The following is a 20968-nucleotide window of genomic DNA, read 5'->3' on the forward strand; positions in this document are numbered from 1 at the left end:
GGAACCATCTCTGCTCCAGTTTGCCGAGGTTCATGTCTTTGTGTTGTACTCCTTAGCTCTATTCTGAAAGCCCATGATCCGGCCCTGTCTCTTCACTTCCAAACATTTATGAACATCTATCCCTAGGTTCCCCTTTTCCAGCACTTGTTCTTCCTACTGGAGCATTTCTAAGGGAACCTGCAAGTTTATAGGAATGTTTTGCCCCTGCCCAATGGGAGCAAGTTCCAACCCCACCACTTCCTCTGTGTGTGTGTGTGTGTGTGTGTGCATGTGGAGACATTTCTCCAGAATTGTTGACCTATCTCAATTTTGATTTCTCCTACACACGCCAAGCGTTTCTATTGTAGCATGGATAAATTCATGGTGGCATCCGACGGGAACACTGATGGACTTCCGCCGCTGGAAGTATTGGATTTTGGTGTGTGTGTGTGTGCTTTATCATCATTCCTTACAATGCCATGTACGACAGTGGTCGCAACTTCTACTGAAGTGTGTGGATGGCTGTTGGTTCGCTAGGAGCTCATCCGCCCTTTGACAGGTCTTGTTTACGGTAGGGGTCCACAGCCCCCTCCTCACCTGGCAAACCAGGTGGGGGAGACGGTTTAATAGTCGACTATCCGACCATGGAGCATGGTACCCGTGGCGGGGGGGGGAACTCTCCCCCCCCGACCTGGCTTGAATGGATAAAGAAAAGGTGCAGAATTGTTAAAAAAAACATTCATTTTTAATTATTATATTACTGGGGAAAAGAAATGCCATTATCTCATTGTGACATTTGTCACTCTGTTTCCTGTCTCACATAATGTTAAATTTGTGAAACAATTACCTTCGTCAATGTCACAAATTAATTTCAAAAAGTAAAAGTGACTAAAAACATCTCCATTTCATGTTCAAGAAGGAACTGCAGATGCTGGAAAACGAAGGTACACAAAAAAGCTGGAGAAACTCAGCGGGTGCAGCAGCATCTATGGAGCTAAGGAAATAGGCAACGTTTCGGGCCGAAACCCTTCTTCAGACCATGTTGACCATGGCTGACCATTTCAGTCAGCCATGGTCAACAGCCCAATGGGGTCAGTAGATCCGAGCAAAATGGCGCTGGGAATAATCCTGCTCCTCGGGATGTTATGAGTGTTGAGGGGCTTGACAGACTATGGCTCCAGGGAGATCATTCATTGGGTGTTTGGAAATTGCTCCAGAAATAAACAGTGACAAGGGTTTTATTTAGTTTGATGGCACGGGCTAAATCTCAGTTTAGTTTATTGTCATGTGTACCGAGGTATAGTGAAAAGCTTTTGTTGCGTGCTATCCAGTCAGCGGAAAGACAATACATGATTACAATAGAGCCATTTACAGTGTACAGATACATGATAAGGGCATAACGTGTAAGTAAGTTTATTGGCCAAGTATTCACATACAAGGAATTTGCCTTGGTGCTCCGCCCACAAGTAACAACATGACATACAGTGACAGTTACGAATGACTCCGAAAACACTAAACATTAATAAAGATAAAACATTAATGATAAAACACCATTGATCAAGCATGTGAACCAACAAAATGCCAGATCAAAGGGAGGCTACAGATTTTTGGCTGTTGAGTAGAGCAACTGCTCGTGGATAAAAACAGTTTTTATGTCGGGCTGTGGCAGCTTTGACAGTCCGGAGTCGCCTTCCAGAGGGAAGTGATTCAAAGAGCTTGTGGCCAGGGTGAGAGGGGTCAGAGATGATCTTGCCCGCTCGCTTCCTGGCCGTTGCAGTGTACAGTTCATCAATGGAGGGAAGGTTGCAGCCAATTAGTGCAAGGTAAAGCCAGCAAAGTCCGATCAAGGACAGTCCAAGGATCACCAAAATGGTAGATAGTAGTTCAGCACTGCACTCGGTTCAATCCTGGGTTCTCGGCCTTCCCCATTCATGCTACATTCCTGTAAGCTTTGGAGCCCTTTCCAAGACTGCATGTTATTCGGTGTTTTATCAAACTTTCTCCACAGACTGTTAATTAAGATTCTAATGCTCGGCCTATCCACACATGAAATAGCAGCTTGTTCAATTGGCCATGACTTCGTCAGCTTAATCCTGGGTCCAGTCACGAACAAAGTGATTGTGGAGTGGAGGTAGACAAAAGTGCTGGAGAAACTCAGCGGGTGCAGCAGCATCTATGGAGCGAAGGAAATAGGCAACGTTTCGGCACGAAACCCTTCTTCAGATTGTGGAGTGGAGCCAACTGCTTGCTTTGGTGGTTAGTGCCTCTTGATCGAGAGCCAAGTTGAGGAGCAGATTGAAACCATCACCCCAATAATCTGAAACTAATTCTGGTTTCAACTAATCCTTTTCACTTAATAACAGATGAAGTTGGGCTCATCGGTGTTTTCTCTCGAAGCCTGACCCATGAAAGACTGCGCTTTGCAGCCATGCTTGGGTCTGCTGCAACCGCAGTATTGGGGTGGGCATGCATGGTGTAGGATGCATGGTGAGTTAAACCACGCTGAGCGCAGCATCGCTCCTTGTGTGCCTGTATTCAGCACACAATGAGCTGAATGAGTCTCGACCCGAAACGTCACCTATTCCTTCACTCCATAGATGCTGCCTCACCCGTTGAGTTTCTCCAGCATTTTTGTCTACCTTCGATATTTCCAGCATCTGCAGTTCTTTCTTAAGCATGGATAGCAGGTTGGCTGGGGGGGGGTCAAGGAAAGATCGTTCACCTTGCGGCCCTGTTTCCACCAATCTTTCCACCACCACAAACGAGAAGCACAAGAAGCGACAAGACAGACACCATCGTCGTATGCAGGTGCCGAGAAGTGCGCTCAGCTCTGGCCGAACAACTTCTAATCTTTGTTTAAGAAGGGACTGTGCAGATGCTGGAAAATCGAAGGTACACAAAAAAGCTGGAGAAACTCAACGGGTGCAGCAGCATCTATGGAGCGAAGGAAAAAGGCAACGTTTCGGCATCGCACATAAAGCTTAAACATTTCACACATAATAAAAACAATCCAGTCCCTGATAAAACAGTACGAATAGTTTAAAAAATGGAGGTAAAAAACAGCAGCATTAAAATACAAGTAAAAATGGTCATAAAATGTCCAGGGCAGCTGATTTAAGTGGCCAGTGCCAGAGTTATTAAATTGTCCGTGCAAAGCAGCAGAATCAGGTGGAGTGACTGTTTAGCAGCCTCACAGCCTGTGGCAGGAAGCTGTTTAGCAGTCTGGTAGTCAGGGCTTTGATGCTACGGCATCTCGACAAGAAGAAGAAGCAGGTTGGCTGAATAGCAGAAGGCAACGAGTGGGCAATGCAAGGGTTTATTTCTGGGTGGCTGCCAGTGACTATTTGTGTTCCTCCAGGTTCAGTGCTTGAGGCACACAGCTTCACCTTGTATACCAATGACTTGGATGAGGGAATTGGCCAAGTTTGCAGATGCTACGGAACTTGGTGGAGGGGCAGGTAGTGTGGAGAAAGTAGGGACTCTGCAGAAGGGCTTGGACAGGTTGGGAGAGCGGGCAGAGAAATGGCAGATGGAGTGTAGTGTAGCAAAGTGTGGAGTGATTCTGTGAGAAGGAGTGGGGGGGGGGGAGACAGGAGGAACCACATTGCTTCCAGCTTCACAGTTCGCAACTCTTCAAACCCCTTGTCCCACACCTTCTGTCTTTTCATCTCAATCTACCTGTAAAAGTCCCTGTTCACCTGTATCCACCTATCACTCACCAAGCTAAGTCCTGCCCCTCCAGTCTTCCAGCTTTATCTTCCTCCCCCCCCCCCCCCCCCTCTCCAATCCATCTGCAAACTGTGTAGACACAAGGAACCGCAGATTCTGGTTTACAAAAAAAGACACAAAGTGCTGGAGTAACTCAGCGGATCAGGCAGCAAACGCTACCTATCCATGTTCTCCAGAGATGCCGCGTAACCCGCTGTGTTACTCCAGCACTTTGTTTCTTACTTTCATGGAAACAAGGAACTGCAGGTGTTAGTTTACCAAACAAAAAAACAGACACAAAGTACTGGAGGGTCAAGCAGCATCTCTGGAGAACGTGGACGGTGATGTTTTGGGTCGGGGTCCTTCTTGAGACCCCAAGAGTTGATGGAAAGCAAGAGTAAGAGGGAGACAGAAAGCATTGAGGGGGAGGAGGCTGGAGTGGAAGAGAACCTTGTGATTAGTACGGGTGTCAGAGGTTATGGGGAGAAGGCAGGAGAATGGGGTCAGGAGGGAGAGATAGATCAGCCATGATTAAATGGCAGCGTAGACCTGATTGTATTGTATTGTATTCAATTTATTGTCATTATCTCATATTAGAGACAACGAAATGAATTTTCCTTACAGTCAAGTATCATAAAAAATAAATACATAATAAATAAATAACACATATTAAAATTTAAAAAAGCACAAACACAGAAGTCCACGACACAACAAAGTGGCACCAAAGTTGAAAAAGTCCAGCCAACCTCCCCGCCGATCTTCCCAGATGTTCACCCGTGGTCGGGGCCTCCCGAGCACCCACAGTCGCCGCCACAGGCCTCAGGCCCTCACGCCGGGATGATGGAACACTGACGCCGAACCCCGACGGAGAACATCCTCAGCGGCCCAGACCTCCAGATCAGCCGCCTCCCACCGGAGTCCGCGGCCCCAGAGTCCATAGGCCGAGCCACAGGACTCCGCGATGTTGATCAGCGCCGCCCGCGTTGGGAGCTCCACGAACCGCAGCTCCGCGATGTCGGTGCAGCAGGCCCAGCACTCCGGGGCTACAAACGGCGATCCCCGGTAAGGCATCGCCCGCCCCGTGATGTTTCCAATGCTGTCCCGCCGCTGCTGGAGCTCTGGTCGGTCCCGGCTAGGAAAGGCCGCGCCAATCCAGTAGGTAGGCCGCTGGAGGGGGGGGGACGATGATGCGACTCGAATAATAGTCGCGTCCTCCCCAGGAAGCGACTGAAGGACGGTACCCCCCTTACCGTACCCTCTTCTCCCCACATAAAGACATAAACATAAAAAACGCTCTTCAACATAACAATAAAAACAAAAAGACTGAAGGTGGAGGCAGCTAGCACCAGTGCCACCGGAAATACAACCGGTGGGCCGAATGGCCTAATTCTACAATTTTGATGACCTTCAAGGCTGGCATTGGTGGAAGGGATGCAACAATGAATGAAAATGTAAATACTGCACCCGCTGAAAAACTTTTTTTTTTACATGCAGAGGTTTTCATATTATCCCACTGTGCAGGTACAATCCAGGTGCAGCTTGTCATTGTTCATTCCTGCAACCTGGTATTGAAACAGTTAAATGAAGAACAGTCCAGTCAGCCTTGGCTTTAATTGGAGTTAATCCAATCTGCACACAATTACTTTCACCTGACACTGGCTCCTTTATCTATGAAACCAGAGAGAAAGCTGTGCTGCTTTATTCTGTCTGAGGGGGTAGACAAGGTGAGTACAGGTGATGTTTCAGTTTAATGTGCCAGAGGCTGTAATAAGAGTGAAGGCAGCCTCCATGCTCTGAACTTTCTTGTCCACTCTAGGGATGGTCTTGGTGAAAATGTGGTGGGTGAGGGAGTGGGGTACTTGGAAAATGGAAGTCGTTAAAGAGATGAAGGGTGTGTGAGGTGGAATTGGTTGGGAGCAATTAGACCCGGGGGGGGGGGGAGGATGGAGGATGGAGGATGGAGTCAAGGTATGTGGAAATCATTCCAGCCTGTCCTGCTGAGTTATTCCAGCTTTTTTATGTCTATCCATGGTCTTGGTGAAAGATGGGTTGGGAAAGGCCATTTTGATGCTGGCTTTGGCCTTTGGGAGTGGTTGGCTTGTGTGACTTCCCAATGTCAATGTCACACAAGCAGCAGAGGGCTATTAAGTGACTCCATTCCATTTGCAGTCCTACACAGGCCCCCTCGTAGTTGGATGGGGGTGTGCGTACACGTGTGTGTGTACACTTGATGTGTTTGACTGTTGAAGACCGCTGAAGCATTAGTGTGTCTGTTCTTCCGTGTTCACTGGGTCTCCAAGAAGCTTTGGTTGCAAGTGGGATTAGGTGCATTTGGGAAGGCTGCTGCCTTAAAGTGCCAGAGGCCTGGGTTCAATCCTGACCTTGGGGGTCTATGTCTGTGTGGAGTTTGCAAGTTCTCCCTGTAACCACATGTGTTGCTCTGGGCTCCTCCCACATCCGAAAGGTTTGTGGGTTAATTGGCCTCTGGAAGTTGCCCAGAGTGTGTCGGGAGTGGGATAACATAGAACTAGTGTGAGCAGATGATTGATGGTCAGCATGGACTCTGTGGGCTGAAGGGCCTGTTTCCATGCTATATGTCTAAACTAAACTGGACAGGGGTGGGGATAAGTGTTGAATGTTTGAACTGTGGAATATTGGCCGGAACCTTGATCTTTACATAGTGCCAAAGGATTTGGTGAAGATGCATGTTTCTGCACTAGATTGACTGGGCCTTATATTGACTGGAATTTAGAAGGATGAGAGGCAATCTTATAGGAGCATATACAATTCACAAGGGATTGAACAGGTTAGATGCAGGAAAAATGTTCCTGATGTTGGGGGGAGTCCAGACCCAGGGGTCACACAGTTTAAGATTAAGGGGTCGGCCATTTAGGACTGAGATGAGGAAAAACTTTTTCAGCCAGAGAGTTGTGAATCTGTGGAATTCTCTGCCACGGAAGGCAGTGGAGGCCAATTCACTGGATGTTTTCAAGAGAGTTAGATATAGGTCATCGGGCTAATGGAATCGCAGGATATGGGGAGAAAGCAGGAATGGGGTACTGATTCTGGATGGATCAGCCATGACCATATTGAATGGCGGTGCTGGCTCGAAGGGCTGAAGGGCCTACTCCTGCACCTAGTTTCTATGTTCTCTTGTTGTATAAATGCATCTATTTCTCTCTCTCCTCCTGCCCGTCCCACTGGATGTGACCTTCTTCCAGGGTACAATGTCGTTGATTTAACTTCACCACACCTCGAGTAGAATTTTTTTTTTTTTTTTTTTTGCAGTGTCGAAAAAATGATTTCAAATAAAAGTCTGGCCAGCAAAATGGAGAAGCCAGTTGCTGTACTCTGGGGTAAGGGACACGCGATCTCGAACAATGCCATCCTTGCCATCACTTTAATGGGTTTTGTGTTGTGCATAGTGTAATTTTAAAAACAAATATCATGATCTTGATATGAACGTACAACATAGAACAGCACAGCACAAGAACAGGCCCTTCGGCCCATTCTGCCTGTGCTGAATAGGATGCCAACACCAACTTGTATCTACCTGCACACCCTCCATATCTCACTCTTTCCTGCATATACGTGTGCCTTTCTAAAATTATTTTAAGTGCAGCTATCGTATCTTCCTCAACCACCAAGCGCACTCCAAACTCTGTACATTAAAAAAAATTTAAATTAAAAACAGGCCCATAGAGTTCGCACAGAACAATTAACCAATTTGTAGGTTAATTGGCTTGTGTTTGTATACTTGGTGGACTGATTCCTGGGATGTCAGGACTTTCATATGAAGAAAGACTGGATAGACTCGGCTTGTACTCGCTAGAATTTAGAAGATTGAGGGGGGATCTTATAGAAACTTACAAAATTCTTAAGGGGTTGGACAGGCTAGATGCAGGAAGATTGTTCCCAATGTTGGGGGAGTCCAGAACAAGGGGTCACAGTTTAAGGATAAGGGGGAAATCTTTTAGGACCAAGATGAGAAAAACATTTTTCACACAGAGTGGTGAATCTGTGGAATTCTCTGCCACAGAAGGTAGTTGAGGCTAGTTCATTGGCTATATTTAAGAGGGAGTTAGATGTGGCCCTTGTGGCTAAAGGGATCAGGGGGTGTGGAGAGAAGGCAGGGATGGGATACTGAGTTGGATGATCAGCCATCATCATATTGAATGGCGGTGCAGGCTCGAAGGGCCGAATGGCCTACTCCTGCACCTATCTTCTATGTTTTCATGTTGCATTGAAACATAGAAAATGGGTGCAGGAGTAGGCCATTCGACCTGTCGAGCCAACACCGCCATTCATTATGATCATGACTGATCATCCAAAATCAGTACCCAGTTCTGGCTTTTTCCCCCCCATATCCCTTGATTCCATCAGCCCCAAGAGCTAAATCAAACTCTCTTGAAAACAGCTGAAGGGCCTGTGTCTGTGTCTGTGTTGGCGGTGCAGGCTCGAACGGCCGAATGGCCTACTCCTGCACCTACTTTCTATGTTTCTAAGTGTAAATTGTCCCTAGTGTGTGTAGGCTTGTGTTAATGCGTGTGGCTGGATGGTCGGCACGGACACACACACACACACACACACACACACACACACACACACACACACACACACACACACACACACACACACACACACACACACACACACACACACACACACACACACACACACACAGCACCTGTAGTCGGGATCGAACCCGGGTTTCTGGCGCTGTAAGGCAGCAACTCTACCGCTGCGCCACCGTGTGGCCTGGAGTTGGAGGTTGCAGCCACAACCTATATGGACAGTTAATGTGCTATCGATAAGCATTAGGTGCCCGAAAACTATTCCCCCCTCCCCCCACCATCCCCTACAGTTCTGAACAGTGCTTTCTTCCTCACTTCCCCGAGTCCTCTCTCCCCGGTTTGACTTCTCCGTTTCCTTTCGTGCGGTTGGTTTGTGTGTGTGCGGGGAGTTGCCACGGCCGTAAGGAGCGGCGATGGAAAGCTGGTTTGTGTGAATGAAACTCTATTGATTTTTGCCCGCAGGTTGCGAGCTGAACGCCACACAGAAGACACAGAAGTTTGTGTTTGCAGAAAACGATTCTGACGAACATCACTTGGTCTTGAAGACGGTAATGAGGGTCTCGTGTCCATTGATGGATGGGTACCTGGAGCTTGTGCCTCTTCTGAGCATCTTCATCCTTGCGGGGGATATGGGAGGCCTCCTTGTGAGGTGGCCCATCCCCAGTTTGAAGAAGGGTCTCGACTTGGAACGTCGCCCGTTCCTTCTCTCCAGAGACGCTGCCCACCCCGCTGAGTCTCCCCTGCTTCACGATAAATGCAGTTTAAGCAGAGCCTTGTGAAGCCTAGAGGGCCTTTCCCACGCGCGATTGTTTTCACCGACATGAAAAAGTTCAACATTGATAAATTCAGTGGCGACCCGAAAAAGGTACGACTCTGTGGGCGACTACACAGGCTTCACGTGTCGACATGTCGCGGGGTGACGCCTGTACGGTCGTGAGTAGTCGCCCAAAGAGTCGCACCTTTTTCTGGTCGCCGTTGGATATTCAACGTGTTGGAAATTTTCGGCGACCTGCTGCGACTATAACTGGTGCCGGCAAGCATAGTTCCCTGAAGGTGGAATCTCATGTAGATAGGGTGGTAAAGAAAGCTTTTGGTGTGCTGGCCTTTATAAATCAGAGCATTGAGTATAGAAGTTGGGATGTAATGTTAAAATTGTACAAGGCATTGGTGAGGCCAATTCTGGAGTATGGTGTACAATTTTGGTCGCCTAATTATAGGAAGGATGTCAACAAAATAGAGAGAGTACAGAAGAGATTTACTAGAATGTTGCCTGGGTTTCAGCAACTAAGTTACAGAGAAAGGTTGAACAAGTTAGGTCTTTATTCTTTGGAGCGCAGAAGGTTAAGGGGGGACTTGATAGAGGTCTTTAAAATGATGAGAGGGATAGACAGAGTTGATGTGGATAAGCTTTTCCCACTGAGAGTAGGGAAGATTCAAACAAGAGGACATGACTTGAGAATTAAGGGACAGAAGTTTAGGGGGTAACATGAGGGGGAACTTCTTTACTCAGAGAGTGGTAGCGGTGTGGAATGAGCTTCCAGTGGAAGTGGTGGAGGCAGGTTCGATTTTATCATTTAAAAATAAATTGGATAGGTATATGGACGGGAAAGGAATGGAGGGTTATGGTCTGAGTGCAGGTAGATGGGACTAGGGGATGAATAAGTGTTGGGCACGGACTAGAAGGGCCGAGATGGCCTGTTTCCGTGCTGTAATTGTTATATGGTTATAAGTCGCTGAAAAAAATTGCGTAAGTGGGACAGGCCCCTTAGCGTTACACCCCTGCGTCTATGTTCTAGTCCTCTCGCAATGAACGCTAACACTGCATTTGTTCAAACCTCCAGATATGTTTGGGTGCCGGTACGAAGGATGAACTGAATATCGTGGAAATAGTGCCAGAGGATGGGAGTCTGCCAGTCCCCATCGCTTCTCTACGCCTCTCCTCCTTGCCCATGGTTAGTCTGTAGTGCTTGGCCCAGTGCTGCCATGGTCTTGTGCACCAGAGTATTGCCACACTCTCTGTGTAATCCTCTCTCCCGCTCTCTTCCCCCCCCCCCAGGTCATCATAAGTGGCATTGAACTGGCCTCGCCTGTAACCTTCAGACTGAAGAGTGGGTCTGGTCCAGTCTACTTAATGGGGGAAAACATGATCTGTAAGTACAGGAATTGTTTGACCATCGCCCACTTAATTTTGCTTCCCTGTGTACTCCTGGTCGTTGCTTCCAAGTTTTGAGTTACAAGTAGTAGGGTTTGTTTTATTATCATGTGCCCTGAGGTACAGTGAAAAGCATTTGAGTGCTATCCAGTCAGCAGAAAGGCAATGTGCAGACAACTGCAGATGCTGGTTTACACTGAAGTTAGGCGCAAAATGCTGGAATAACTCAGCGGGACTGGCAGCATCTCCGGAGAGAAGGAATGGGTGACGTTTTGGGATGAAGAGTCTCGAGCAGAAACATCACCTTCGAGATGTATAAAACCAGAGGGGCCGAGATAAGGTGAATAGACGGGATTTCCCCAGGTTAGGGGAGTCTGGAAGTAAAAGGCATTGGTTTAAGTTAAGAGGGGACAGATCTAAAGTGAACCCAAGGGGAAAACCTTTCCACGCGAAGGGTCTCGACCCAAAATGTCACCTATTGCTTTTCTCCAAAGATGCTGCCTGTCCCTCTGAGTTGCTCCAGCATTTTGAGCCGATCTCCATCCAGATGGTAGTGGGTATACGGAGAAATTGGGAGAGGTGAGTACAATGTGACATGTAAGGCATTTGGACAGATGCTTGGTTAGAAATGTTTGGAGGGATATGGGCTGGGCTCAGGCAAGTGGGTCTAGCTCACCTAAGCAACTTACTGACTTGGAGATAGATTGACAGGGATGGCAGGACTTTCATATGAAGAAAGACTGGATAGACTCGGCTTTTACTCTCTAGAATTTAGAAGATTGAGGGGGGATCTTATAGAAACTTACAAAATTCTTAAGGGGTTGGACAGGCTAGATGCAGGAAGATTGTTCCCGATGTTGTGGAAGTCCAGAACAAGGGGTCACAGTTTAAGGATAAGGGGTAAATCTTTTGGGACCAAGATGAGAAAATCATTTTTTACACAGAGAGTGGTGAATCTGTGGAATTCTCTGCCACAGAAGGTAGTTGAGGCCGGTTCATTGGCTATAATTTAAGAGGGAGTTAGATGTGGCCCTTGTGGCTAAAGGGATCGGGGTATGGAGAGAAGGCAGGGATAGGATACTGAGTTGGATGATCAGCCATCATCATATTGAATGGCGGTGCTGGCTCGAAGGGTCGAATGGCCTACTCCTGCACCTATTTTCTATGTTTTCATGTTGCATTGAAACATAGAAAATGGGTGCAGGAGTAGGCCATTCGACCCTTCGAGCCAGCACCGCCATTCAATATGATGATGGCTGATCATCCAAAATCAGTACCCCGTTCTGGCTTTCCCCCCCCCCCCCCCCCATATCCCTTGATTCCATCAGCCCCAAGAGCTAAATCAAACTCTCTTGAAAACAGCTGAAGGGCCTGTGTCTGTGTTGTGCGCCTCCATGTTTCTATCATTCTAATTCCCAGTGGAGGATGAGACATGGGAAGCGGGGGAGGAGGAAGAGGAGGCGGAAGAGGAAGCGGAAGAGGAGGAGGAGGACCTTGAGGAGGAAACTCCGCCAAAGAAAGTCAAGAGGCCGGCGTCCACCAGGAAAACCGGACTTTCCAAGGTGACTGGTATCTGCTGCTGTATTGACTCTTGCAAAAATCCTTTCTCACTCCCTCGCCTAAATTGGTGATCAATAACATGATTCTCCAACTATTTCCTTTCTTTCAGAAGAAGCGTTTAGACACGGACAAGACAGAGTAAGTGTGGTTCTACAGGACATGGTTATTTGACTCTCTGAGGAATTGCCACTGATTTAATTACCTGTTTCTATTTTCTAGAGCAGTATCAGGCGATAAGTTGCCAGCCACGGTAGGTTGCATTTGAGTCTACTGCCAAGCTAATGGCATTAATACTTTCTGAACTGCTGGCTGTAATATCAAGCTCTTATTTCCCTAGCTCTGGTTAGTTAAGTATTCCTGCAGGAGTCTCTGGGATCAGAATTAGTTTAGTTTATAAACACACGAAGCTGGAGTAACTCAGCGGGACAGGCAGCATCTCTGGAGAGGAGGAATGGGTGACGTTTCGGGTCCGAGACCCTTCTTCAGACCTTCATGTTCAGATCTTCATCTTTGGGAGAACTGGGGATGGGGACTGGACATTGTGCCTTCCCCCACAGTGGTAACCATTGTGGGGGGATGATTTTTTTTTGTTGTGTGTAAGTAAATATGTTAGTCTGTGTCCAAAATGGCTGTCGGAAGGGAGAGTGTACGCTTGCGCCGTTTGGCTGCCTCTGCTCGCTCTTCACATTGTGTTTTTGATTTTTTGACTTTGGATCGAATTCTGTTTTTAATTTGTGTGTTGGTGATGTCTTTATTATTTATTTTATTCCGATTATAGGTTTTATTATTCTTGTTAATCTCTGTAGGGTGTCCTTGAGACTTTTGAAAGGCGCCCACAAATAAAATTTATTATTATTATTATTATTATGAAGGGTCTTGACCAGAAACGTTACCCAAAGGTTCAAAGGTTGATTTATTGTCACATACACCTAGATGTAGTGAAATTCCTTTTGCCATCCTTTTTGCCAACCCGTCTCTTATCTCTAGAGATGCTGCCTGTCCCGCTGAGTTGCTCCAGCATTTTGTCTATCTTCGGTTAAATCCAGCATCTGCAGTTCCTTCCCACACATTAGCTCCGTTTTCTTTGGTTGCAATGCAGTGCTTTTCTTCGAAAAATACTTAATTCAGAATTTAAAATGCATTAAAGACGAGAGCAGTGCCAAACCTCCTCCAGCATTCTCCGGGTCACTAGTACACTCACTTGTGTCAATTCAGTCGTGTTCTCCACTTTCCTTCCACCAAGCACTTGTGCCATTCCTCTGGTCATAAGTGATAGGAGTAGAATTAGGCCATTCGGCCCATCACGTCTATTCCACCATTCAATCAATGCTGATCTATCTCTCCCTCCTAACCCCATTCCCCTGCCTTCTCCCCATAACCCCCGACACCCGCACTAATCAAGAATCTGTCTCTGCCTTAGAATTATCCATTGACTTGGCCTCCACAGCCCACAGTGGCAATGAATGCGTCAGATTCACCACCCTTCGTCTTAGAAACATAGAAACATAGAAAGTAGGTGCGAGAGTAGACCACCAGGTCCGTCGAGCCCGCACCGCCATTCGCTCATGGCTGAACACTAAACAGACACACTTACCCACAAACAGTAGACACAAGACACAGAACACAAGACACTACCCTCCCCTTTATACCGCTATCACCCCTCTCCACCCCAAGAACCGCGTGATCTCCTGGGGGAGGCAAAAAAACGGATAAAAACCCAGGTCCAATTCGGGAAAAAAAATCCGGGAAATTCCTCTCCGACCCCAATCCAGGCGATCGACACTTGTCCAGGAGATCACTCAGGTCTTACTATACTAACCATACCTAGGTCCATATCCCTGCCCTCTCCCCGTAGCCCCTTATCCCCTCGGCAGCTAAAAAACCATCTATTCTAGACTTCTTCTTTCATGTGGCGTGCACGGCCTAAAGTTGTTGGACAACTTGTTCTATTTGATCTTCCGTTTGTGCACGTCGAGTTGATTGCATTAGTCGAAACAGGGTGGACCACGTGAAGGTTGCAATCTTCCACCCCACCACCCTTAATGTGGTGCAGGAATGTCCCTTCGCTTATTCGATCGGGACTAGTGGTAAGACCAAAGAATTTAAATGGTGAAAGATGAGAAGTGGGAGTACCACTTCCCTGTGGTAACTCCTGAGGCCACAAGAGGGCAGTTGAGGGACAGTTATATTGTTGAATGTTTAAGAAGGAACTGCAAATGCTGGAAAAATCAAAGGTAGACAAAAATGCTGGAGAAACTCAATGGGTCAGGCAGCATCTGTGGAAAACTCAGTGGGTGAGGCAGCATCTGTGGAAAACTCAGCGGGTGAGGCAGCATCTGTGGAAAACTCAGCGGGTGAGGCAGCATCTGTGGAAAACTCCGCGGGTGAGGCAGCATCTGTGGAAAACTCAGCGGGTCAGGCAGCATCTGTGGAAAACTCAGCGGGTCAGGCAGCATCTGTGGAAAACACAGTGGGTGAGGCAGCATCTGAAGAAGGGTCTCGACCCAAAACGTCGCCTATTCCTTCGCTCCCTAGATCTCCTGTTAATGGACACTCCAGGACTGTCCTGGCAAATGACAACTTTGCTACTCCTCTCCAATCCTCCGCAGCCTAGAAGTGGGAGATGCTGGCAAACGGTGCACTACGGTCTAATACATTTTTTTTTAATTTTAGGGAAAGGATTCCATTAAACCTAAATCAGCCAAAAACTAACTGCTTGTGGATTTGAAATGGTAAGAATCGTCGAACTGAAGTTATGTATTTTGGGTTAGGCTGCTGATGCGTGGTGGGGAGTGATATGCGGCAGGGTCTGAACAAGGGTCCCGTCCTGACCTGAGGAGCCATTGCCTATCTGTGTTTTCCACAGATGCTGCCTGACCCATTGAGTTGTTCCAGCACTTTTTATTTTGTGTAGACACAAAATGCTGGAGTAACTCAGCGGGACAGGCAGCGTCTCTGGAGAGAAGGAATGGGCCGCCTTTAGAATGGGGAGGTGAGAAGGAATTTCTTTGGCCGGAGGGTGGAGAATATATGGAATTCATTGCCACAGACTGGTGTGGAGGCCAAGTCAATGGATATTTTTATGGCAGAGTTAGACAGATGCTTTGGGGAGTGCAGGGGAGAGATAAGACTTGGCCTTCCATCACAGTGAGGAGGAGATTCGCTGTGATGGATGTTTGTGTAAATTGTGTCTTGGTTCTTCTTCTTGTCCGTATGACTGCAGAAACTAAATTTCGTTTGAACTTCTGGGTTCAAATGACAACAAATAAAATCTAATCTATCTAAAAAAAAAAAATGTTTTACGGATGTCGGGGGTTTTGGGGAGAAGGCAGGAGAATGGGGTTGAGAGGGAGGGATAGGTCAGCCATGATTGAATGGTGGAGTAGACTTGATGGGCCGAGTGGCCTTATTTGGCTCCTAGAAGCTATGAACTTTGTCTGCTGTGTTTGAATGATCATCTCACTATGGTCCTCAAAAAAAAACCCAACTCTATGTTGATCTTGGAAATTCTACCATCCCATCAAGAGGATTACGGAACTCTGCTCCTTGGTACACTGGGTAGATGAGTGCGATCGCACTCCCCCTTGGACCCCGCCTTTCCTCTCTAGTCTTCGTTCGGGTGGAGAAATTCGATATCTTCAATCCGCAAACTGACCCTGACTCGATGGACGTCGAGGGTGAAGATGGTGCGTTAATAGTTGCTGAAACTCTCACTTGGAATCGGAAGCACTGTCCCACATCAGATGGGGGGGGGCTACTGAACGTTGATTCATGTTGAATCCTGTTACAATTCTGCTCAGCTCTTTATTTCTCCCTCTGCAGGTGATTCACGGACACGAGGGGATTCAACTTATTTTTGTACCGATGGTGAAATTGCATTGAAATAAAGTTCAGAACTCATTCACTTTGTCTGGCTGGTGTGCAGTAAACTGATGAGCATCCAATAGGCTGTAACACAGTCAAGATTTTAATGCTGTTAACTCTTGGCTGAAGGAAATGCACTTAATTATTTTTAAAGTTCTTTTTTTTAAGTTCTAACTTTTGGGGAAAATCCCTTTAGTCAGGATCTGTAACAGAACAGTTGAGAACTGCACAACTCTGCTGTGTAACATTTGAACTAAAGTATACTGATCCCCCACCATTGTTCAAGGGTGGTGTAGCGTTAGAGTTGCTGCCTCACAGCGCCAGAGACCCGGGTTCGATCCTAACTACGGGTGCTGTCTGTACGGAGTTTGTACGTTCTCCCCGTGACCCGCGTGGGTTTTCTCCAAGGTCTTCGGTTTCCTCCCACACTCCAAAGACGTGAAGGTTGGTAGGTTAATTGGCTTGGTATAAAAATGTAAAATTGTCCCGAGTGTGTGTAGGATAGTGTTAGTGTGCGGGGATCGCTAGTCGGTACAAACTCAGTGGGCCGAAGGGCCTGTTTCCGTGCTGTATCTCTAAACTAAACTGAGGCTCATTTTGCAACTGATTCTGGCTTGTGACACATTGAATGACATTTGCCGGCTGGTTTGCTTTGGCGATACAGGTTTATCTAGATCAAATGCAGGCAAATGAGCAAAAACAAAGTGCTGGAGGAACTTGGTGGGTCACAGCATCTGGGGGGAATGAACAGTTGACACTTGGGGTCTGAACCCTTCTCTAGTTTGAAGGATGATCCTGCCCTGATGATCATTCCTCCTGGGGCGCTACCTGGCCTGAGTTCCTGCGTTTGGCTTTAGCTCATGATCTGCTGTCTGTCTGTGGGACTGGCCAAGGAAGGTGCCTGGGTCAGCATGGACAACTTGGGCTGAAGGGCCTGTTTCAATGCTATGTGACTGCAGAGACACTGGTGCATGCAGTATCTTAGTCTGAAGAAGGGGTTCGGCCCAAAACATGGCCTATTTCCTTCGCTCCATAGATGCTGCCTCGCCCGCTGAGTTTCTCCAGCATTTTTGTCTACCTTTGATTTTTTTTTAAAATATATGGTGGGGGGGGGGGTGAAGGGCAGGGAGTTGTGGAAAGAATTTAGAATTGAGCTAAAGAACTGTTGTGATAGACTGTAGACAAAAATGCTGGAGAAACTCAGCGGGTGAGGCAGCATCTATGGAGCGAAGGAAATAGGCAACGTTTCGGGTCGAGACCCTTGGTTGTCTATCAACTGCTAGTCCGATGCTAACCTGTGGAGGGCAGTGTTTCCTCACCTTTACTCCACACAGTCACAGTGTTGAGGCTGGTCACAAACTTTCATTCATATATTCTTTCTGTGAATGTGGACAAAAATGCTGGAGAAACTCAGCGGGACAGGCAGCATCTCTGGGCAGAAGGAATGGGTGACTGTTCGGGTCGAGACCCTTCCTCCGACCTCAGAAGACCATGTGTCTGACACTTGTAGCAATAGATGTCATTTGCCAATACATGTCTTCCATGGGAAACGCACAAAGTCCGTCTCAACTGCTCTTGTGAGTTGTTTGTTTATCAAGAAGTTGAAATATCTTCCTGATCGGGTTGGTGGGGGGTAGAGGGAGAGAAACTGAGGTAGTAGTGGAGACTGAGGGTGGAGGAGTTAAGGCTATAATGACATTGGACATTATTTTTGCGTGCAGAAAATTTTTGCAGATTGAACGAGACTACATTCTATATCCTTAACCTGCCCCTCCCACACCCCCGCCCCTCCCTCACCCCAGCCCCTCCCACAGTGCGCCCCTCCCACAGTGCGCCCCTCCCACAGTGCGCCCCTCCCACAGTGCGCCCCTCCCACAGCCCCGCCCCTCCCTCACCCCCGCCCCTCCCTCACCCCCGCCCCTCCCACAGTGGGCCCCTCCCTCACCCCCGCCCCTCCCTCACCCCCGCCCCTCCCACAGTGCGCCCCTCCCACAGCCCCGCCCCTCCCTCACCCCCGCCCCTCCCTCACCCCCGCCCCTCCCACAGCGCGCCCCTCCCTCACCCCCGCCCCTCCCTCACCCGCGCCCCTCCCTCACCCCCGCCCCTCCCTCACCCCCGCCCCTCCCTCACCCCCGCCCCTCCCTCACCCCCGCCCCTCCCACAGTGCGCCCCTCCCACAGCCCCGCCCCCTCCCTCACCCCCGCCCCCTCCCTCACCCCCGCCCCCTCACTCACCCCCGCCCCTCCCTCAACCCCCGCCCCTCCCACAGTGCGCCCCTCCCTCACCCCCGCCCCTCCCACAGTGCGCCCCGCCCCCCCCCCCGCCCCTCCCCCAGTGCGCCCCTCCCTCACCCCCGCCCCTCCCACAGTGCGCCCCTCCCTCACCCCCGCCCCTCCCACAGTGCGCCCCTCCCTCACCCCAGCCCCTCCCACAGTACGCCCCTCCCTCACCCCCGCCCCTCCCACAGTGGGCCCCTCCCTCACCCCGCCCCTCCCACAGTGGGCCCCTCCCTCACCCCGCCCCTCCCACAGTGCGCCCCTCCCTCACCCCCGCCCCTCCCACAGTGAGCCCCTCCCTCACCCCCGCCCCTCCCTCACCCCCGCCCCTCCCTCACCCCCGCCCCTCCCTCACCCCCGCCCCTCCCTCAGTGCCGAACCACTATTGCAGGCTGGAAGAGTCTGTTCCACGTGTACATGGAGCATGTGAGGTTGCAGCCCCTGTTCCAATATCTAAAGGGGCTGCTCCTCACCTTCACACCCACCACCCTCATCTTTGGACACCCTGTGCGTAGGGGGAGAGGGTTTGGGGCTGAAGATGTCCTGGTCGGGTTGCTCCTGGGCCTGGCCAAGCTGGCCATCCGCGAGTCACGGCACCAGGCGGTAGAGGGCTCTGCCCGAGCCGGCTGCCTGCCCCTTGTTCGGGGTTATGTCTGTGCCCGGGTGGAGTTAGAGAGGGAGCACACGCTGATCACGGACGCCCAGGGGGATTTCCGGGACCGCGGGGATGGAATGTATCGTTAATGAATGAATGAATGAAGTGTATTGGCCAACTTTGTTCACATACAAGGAATTTGCCTTGGTGCTCCGCTCACAAATAACAACACTACATACAGTAAACAATTAAGATTAAAACATTAAAACATTAAGAATAAAACATTATAGTTTAAACGTGTGAATGAAATAAAATGCCAGAGCAGCAGGAGGCTACAGACTTTTGGTTATTGAGTAGAGCTACTACTCGTGGAAAAAATGAGCAGTAGTTGTCTGGCTGTGGCAGCTTTGACAGTCCGGAGTCGCCTTCCAGAGGGAAGTGATTCAAAGAGTTTGAGGATTAACATAGAAACATAGAAATTAGGTGCAGGAGTAGGCCATTCGGCCCTTCGAGCCTGCACCGCCATTCAATATGATCATGGCTGATCATCCAACTCAGTATCCCGTACCTGCCTTCTCTCCATACCCTCTGATCCCCTTAGCCACAAGGGCCACATCTAACTCCCTTTTAAATATAGCCAATGAACTGGCCTCGACTACCCTCTGTGGCAGAGAGTTCCAGAGATTCACCACTCTGTGTGAAAAAAAGTTCTTCTCATCTCGGTTTTAAAGGATTTCCCCCTTATCTTTAAGCTGTGACCCCTTGTCCTGGACTTCCCCAACATCGGGAGCAATCTTCCTGCATCTAGCCTGTCCAACCCCTTAAGAATTTTGTAAGTTTCTATAAGATCCCCTCTCAATCTCCTAAATTCTAGAGAGTATAAACCAAGTCTATCCAGTCTTTCTTCATAAGACAGTCCTGACATCCCAGGAATCAGTCTGGTGAACCTTCTCTGCACTCCCTCTATGGCAATAATGTCCTTCCTCAGATTTGGAGACCAAAACTGTACGCAATACTCCAGGTGTGGTCTCACCAAGACCCTGTACAACTGCAGTAGAACCTCCCTGCTCCTATACTCAAATCCTTTTGCTATGAAAGCAAAATACCATTCGCTTCCTTCACTGCCTGCTGCACCTGCATGTTGTGATTGTGATATAGTTGTTTAATACTCGGCATAGATGATATTTTCTTTACTTTGTACAATGGTGGTGGGTTTGGTTTTGTATTGTACATATTATTCTTGTAATAATGAATTTATTTTTGAGTTTTTTGGGGGTTTTTTAAACGATGCAGTGTTCCCACAGTATTGCCCCTCTGATAAACGATGACTTCCCTTCCCACTGCCCCAGTGCCAGGTTGGGTTGTGTGTTTGAGTCTCTGGAGTGGGAGTGGGCTTGCTGAGCTAATCCTGTCACTGTGATGCTTGTACTGTAAGATGTATTGCCATGCTGTCGAGCTGGGAGATGCAGTAAGAGTGCAAGACCTCTCCCCTTTATAGTCTTTTAAATTAAAAAAATTAAATTTCTTTTTTTATATAGCACATTTTTAGTCAACTTGCATTGACCCCAAAGTGCTTCACATAATTACATCCACACACACAGGCAAAGGTGGGTGAAGTGTCTTGCCCAAGGACACAACGACAGTATGCACTCCAAGCGGGATTCGAACCGGCTACCTTCCGGTTGCCAGCCGAACACTTAGCCCATTGTGCCATCTGTCGTCCACATGTAGTCATACAGTGTGGAAACAGGCCCAACTTGCCCACACTGGCCAACATGTCCCAGCTACACTAGTCCCACCTGCCTGCACTTGGTCCATATCCCTCCAAACCTGAGTCTGAAGAAGGGTTTCGGCCCGAAACGTCGCCTATTTCCTTCGCTCCATAGATGCTGCTGCACCCGCTGAGTTCCTCCAGCAATTTTGTGTACCCTGACTTATCCATGTACCAGTCTAACTCTTTCTTAAACGTTGGGATAGTCCCAGCTAAAGATCCTATAGCGGAGCAAGATAGACCACTCCGGAGAAATGCAATGGGCTGACGTGTAGTATGCAGCGGATCGGAACGTGGGCCTTTTTTTCATCCATTTCAGTAACCCGAACCCGTATCTTGCTCGCTATAGGATCTTTAGTCCCAGTCTCATCTACCTCCTATGGCAGCTTGTTCCATACACCCACCACCCTCTGTGTGAAATAGTTACCCCTTGGATTCCTGTTAAATCTATTTCCCCTTCACCTTGAACCTATGTCCTCTATTCCCCTA

At 48.5% G+C, this 20968-nt stretch overlaps 1 protein-coding gene across 1 annotated transcript; it reads left to right on the forward strand.

Moving 5' to 3' along the window:
* Positions 1-5364: 5364 nt before the first annotated feature.
* On the forward strand, positions 5365-15867 carry LOC116967363 (nucleoplasmin-like). The gene is made up of 10 exons (XM_033013870.1): positions 5365-5411; positions 6976-7043; positions 8724-8809; positions 10103-10213; positions 10318-10411; positions 11833-11975; positions 12083-12111; positions 12193-12223; positions 14647-14705; positions 15796-15867. Exons 2-9 carry the CDS (start codon positions 6986-6988, stop codon positions 14683-14685), a joined length of 591 nt encoding a protein of 196 aa, XP_032869761.1. The 5' UTR covers positions 5365-5411; positions 6976-6985; the 3' UTR covers positions 14686-14705; positions 15796-15867.
* The last annotated feature ends 5101 nt before the right edge of the window (positions 15868-20968 follow it).

Source organism: Amblyraja radiata, chromosome 39 (genome assembly GCF_010909765.2).
Source record: "Amblyraja radiata isolate CabotCenter1 chromosome 39, sAmbRad1.1.pri, whole genome shotgun sequence".
In the NCBI taxonomy this organism is placed as follows: domain Eukaryota; kingdom Metazoa; phylum Chordata; class Chondrichthyes; order Rajiformes; family Rajidae; genus Amblyraja; species Amblyraja radiata.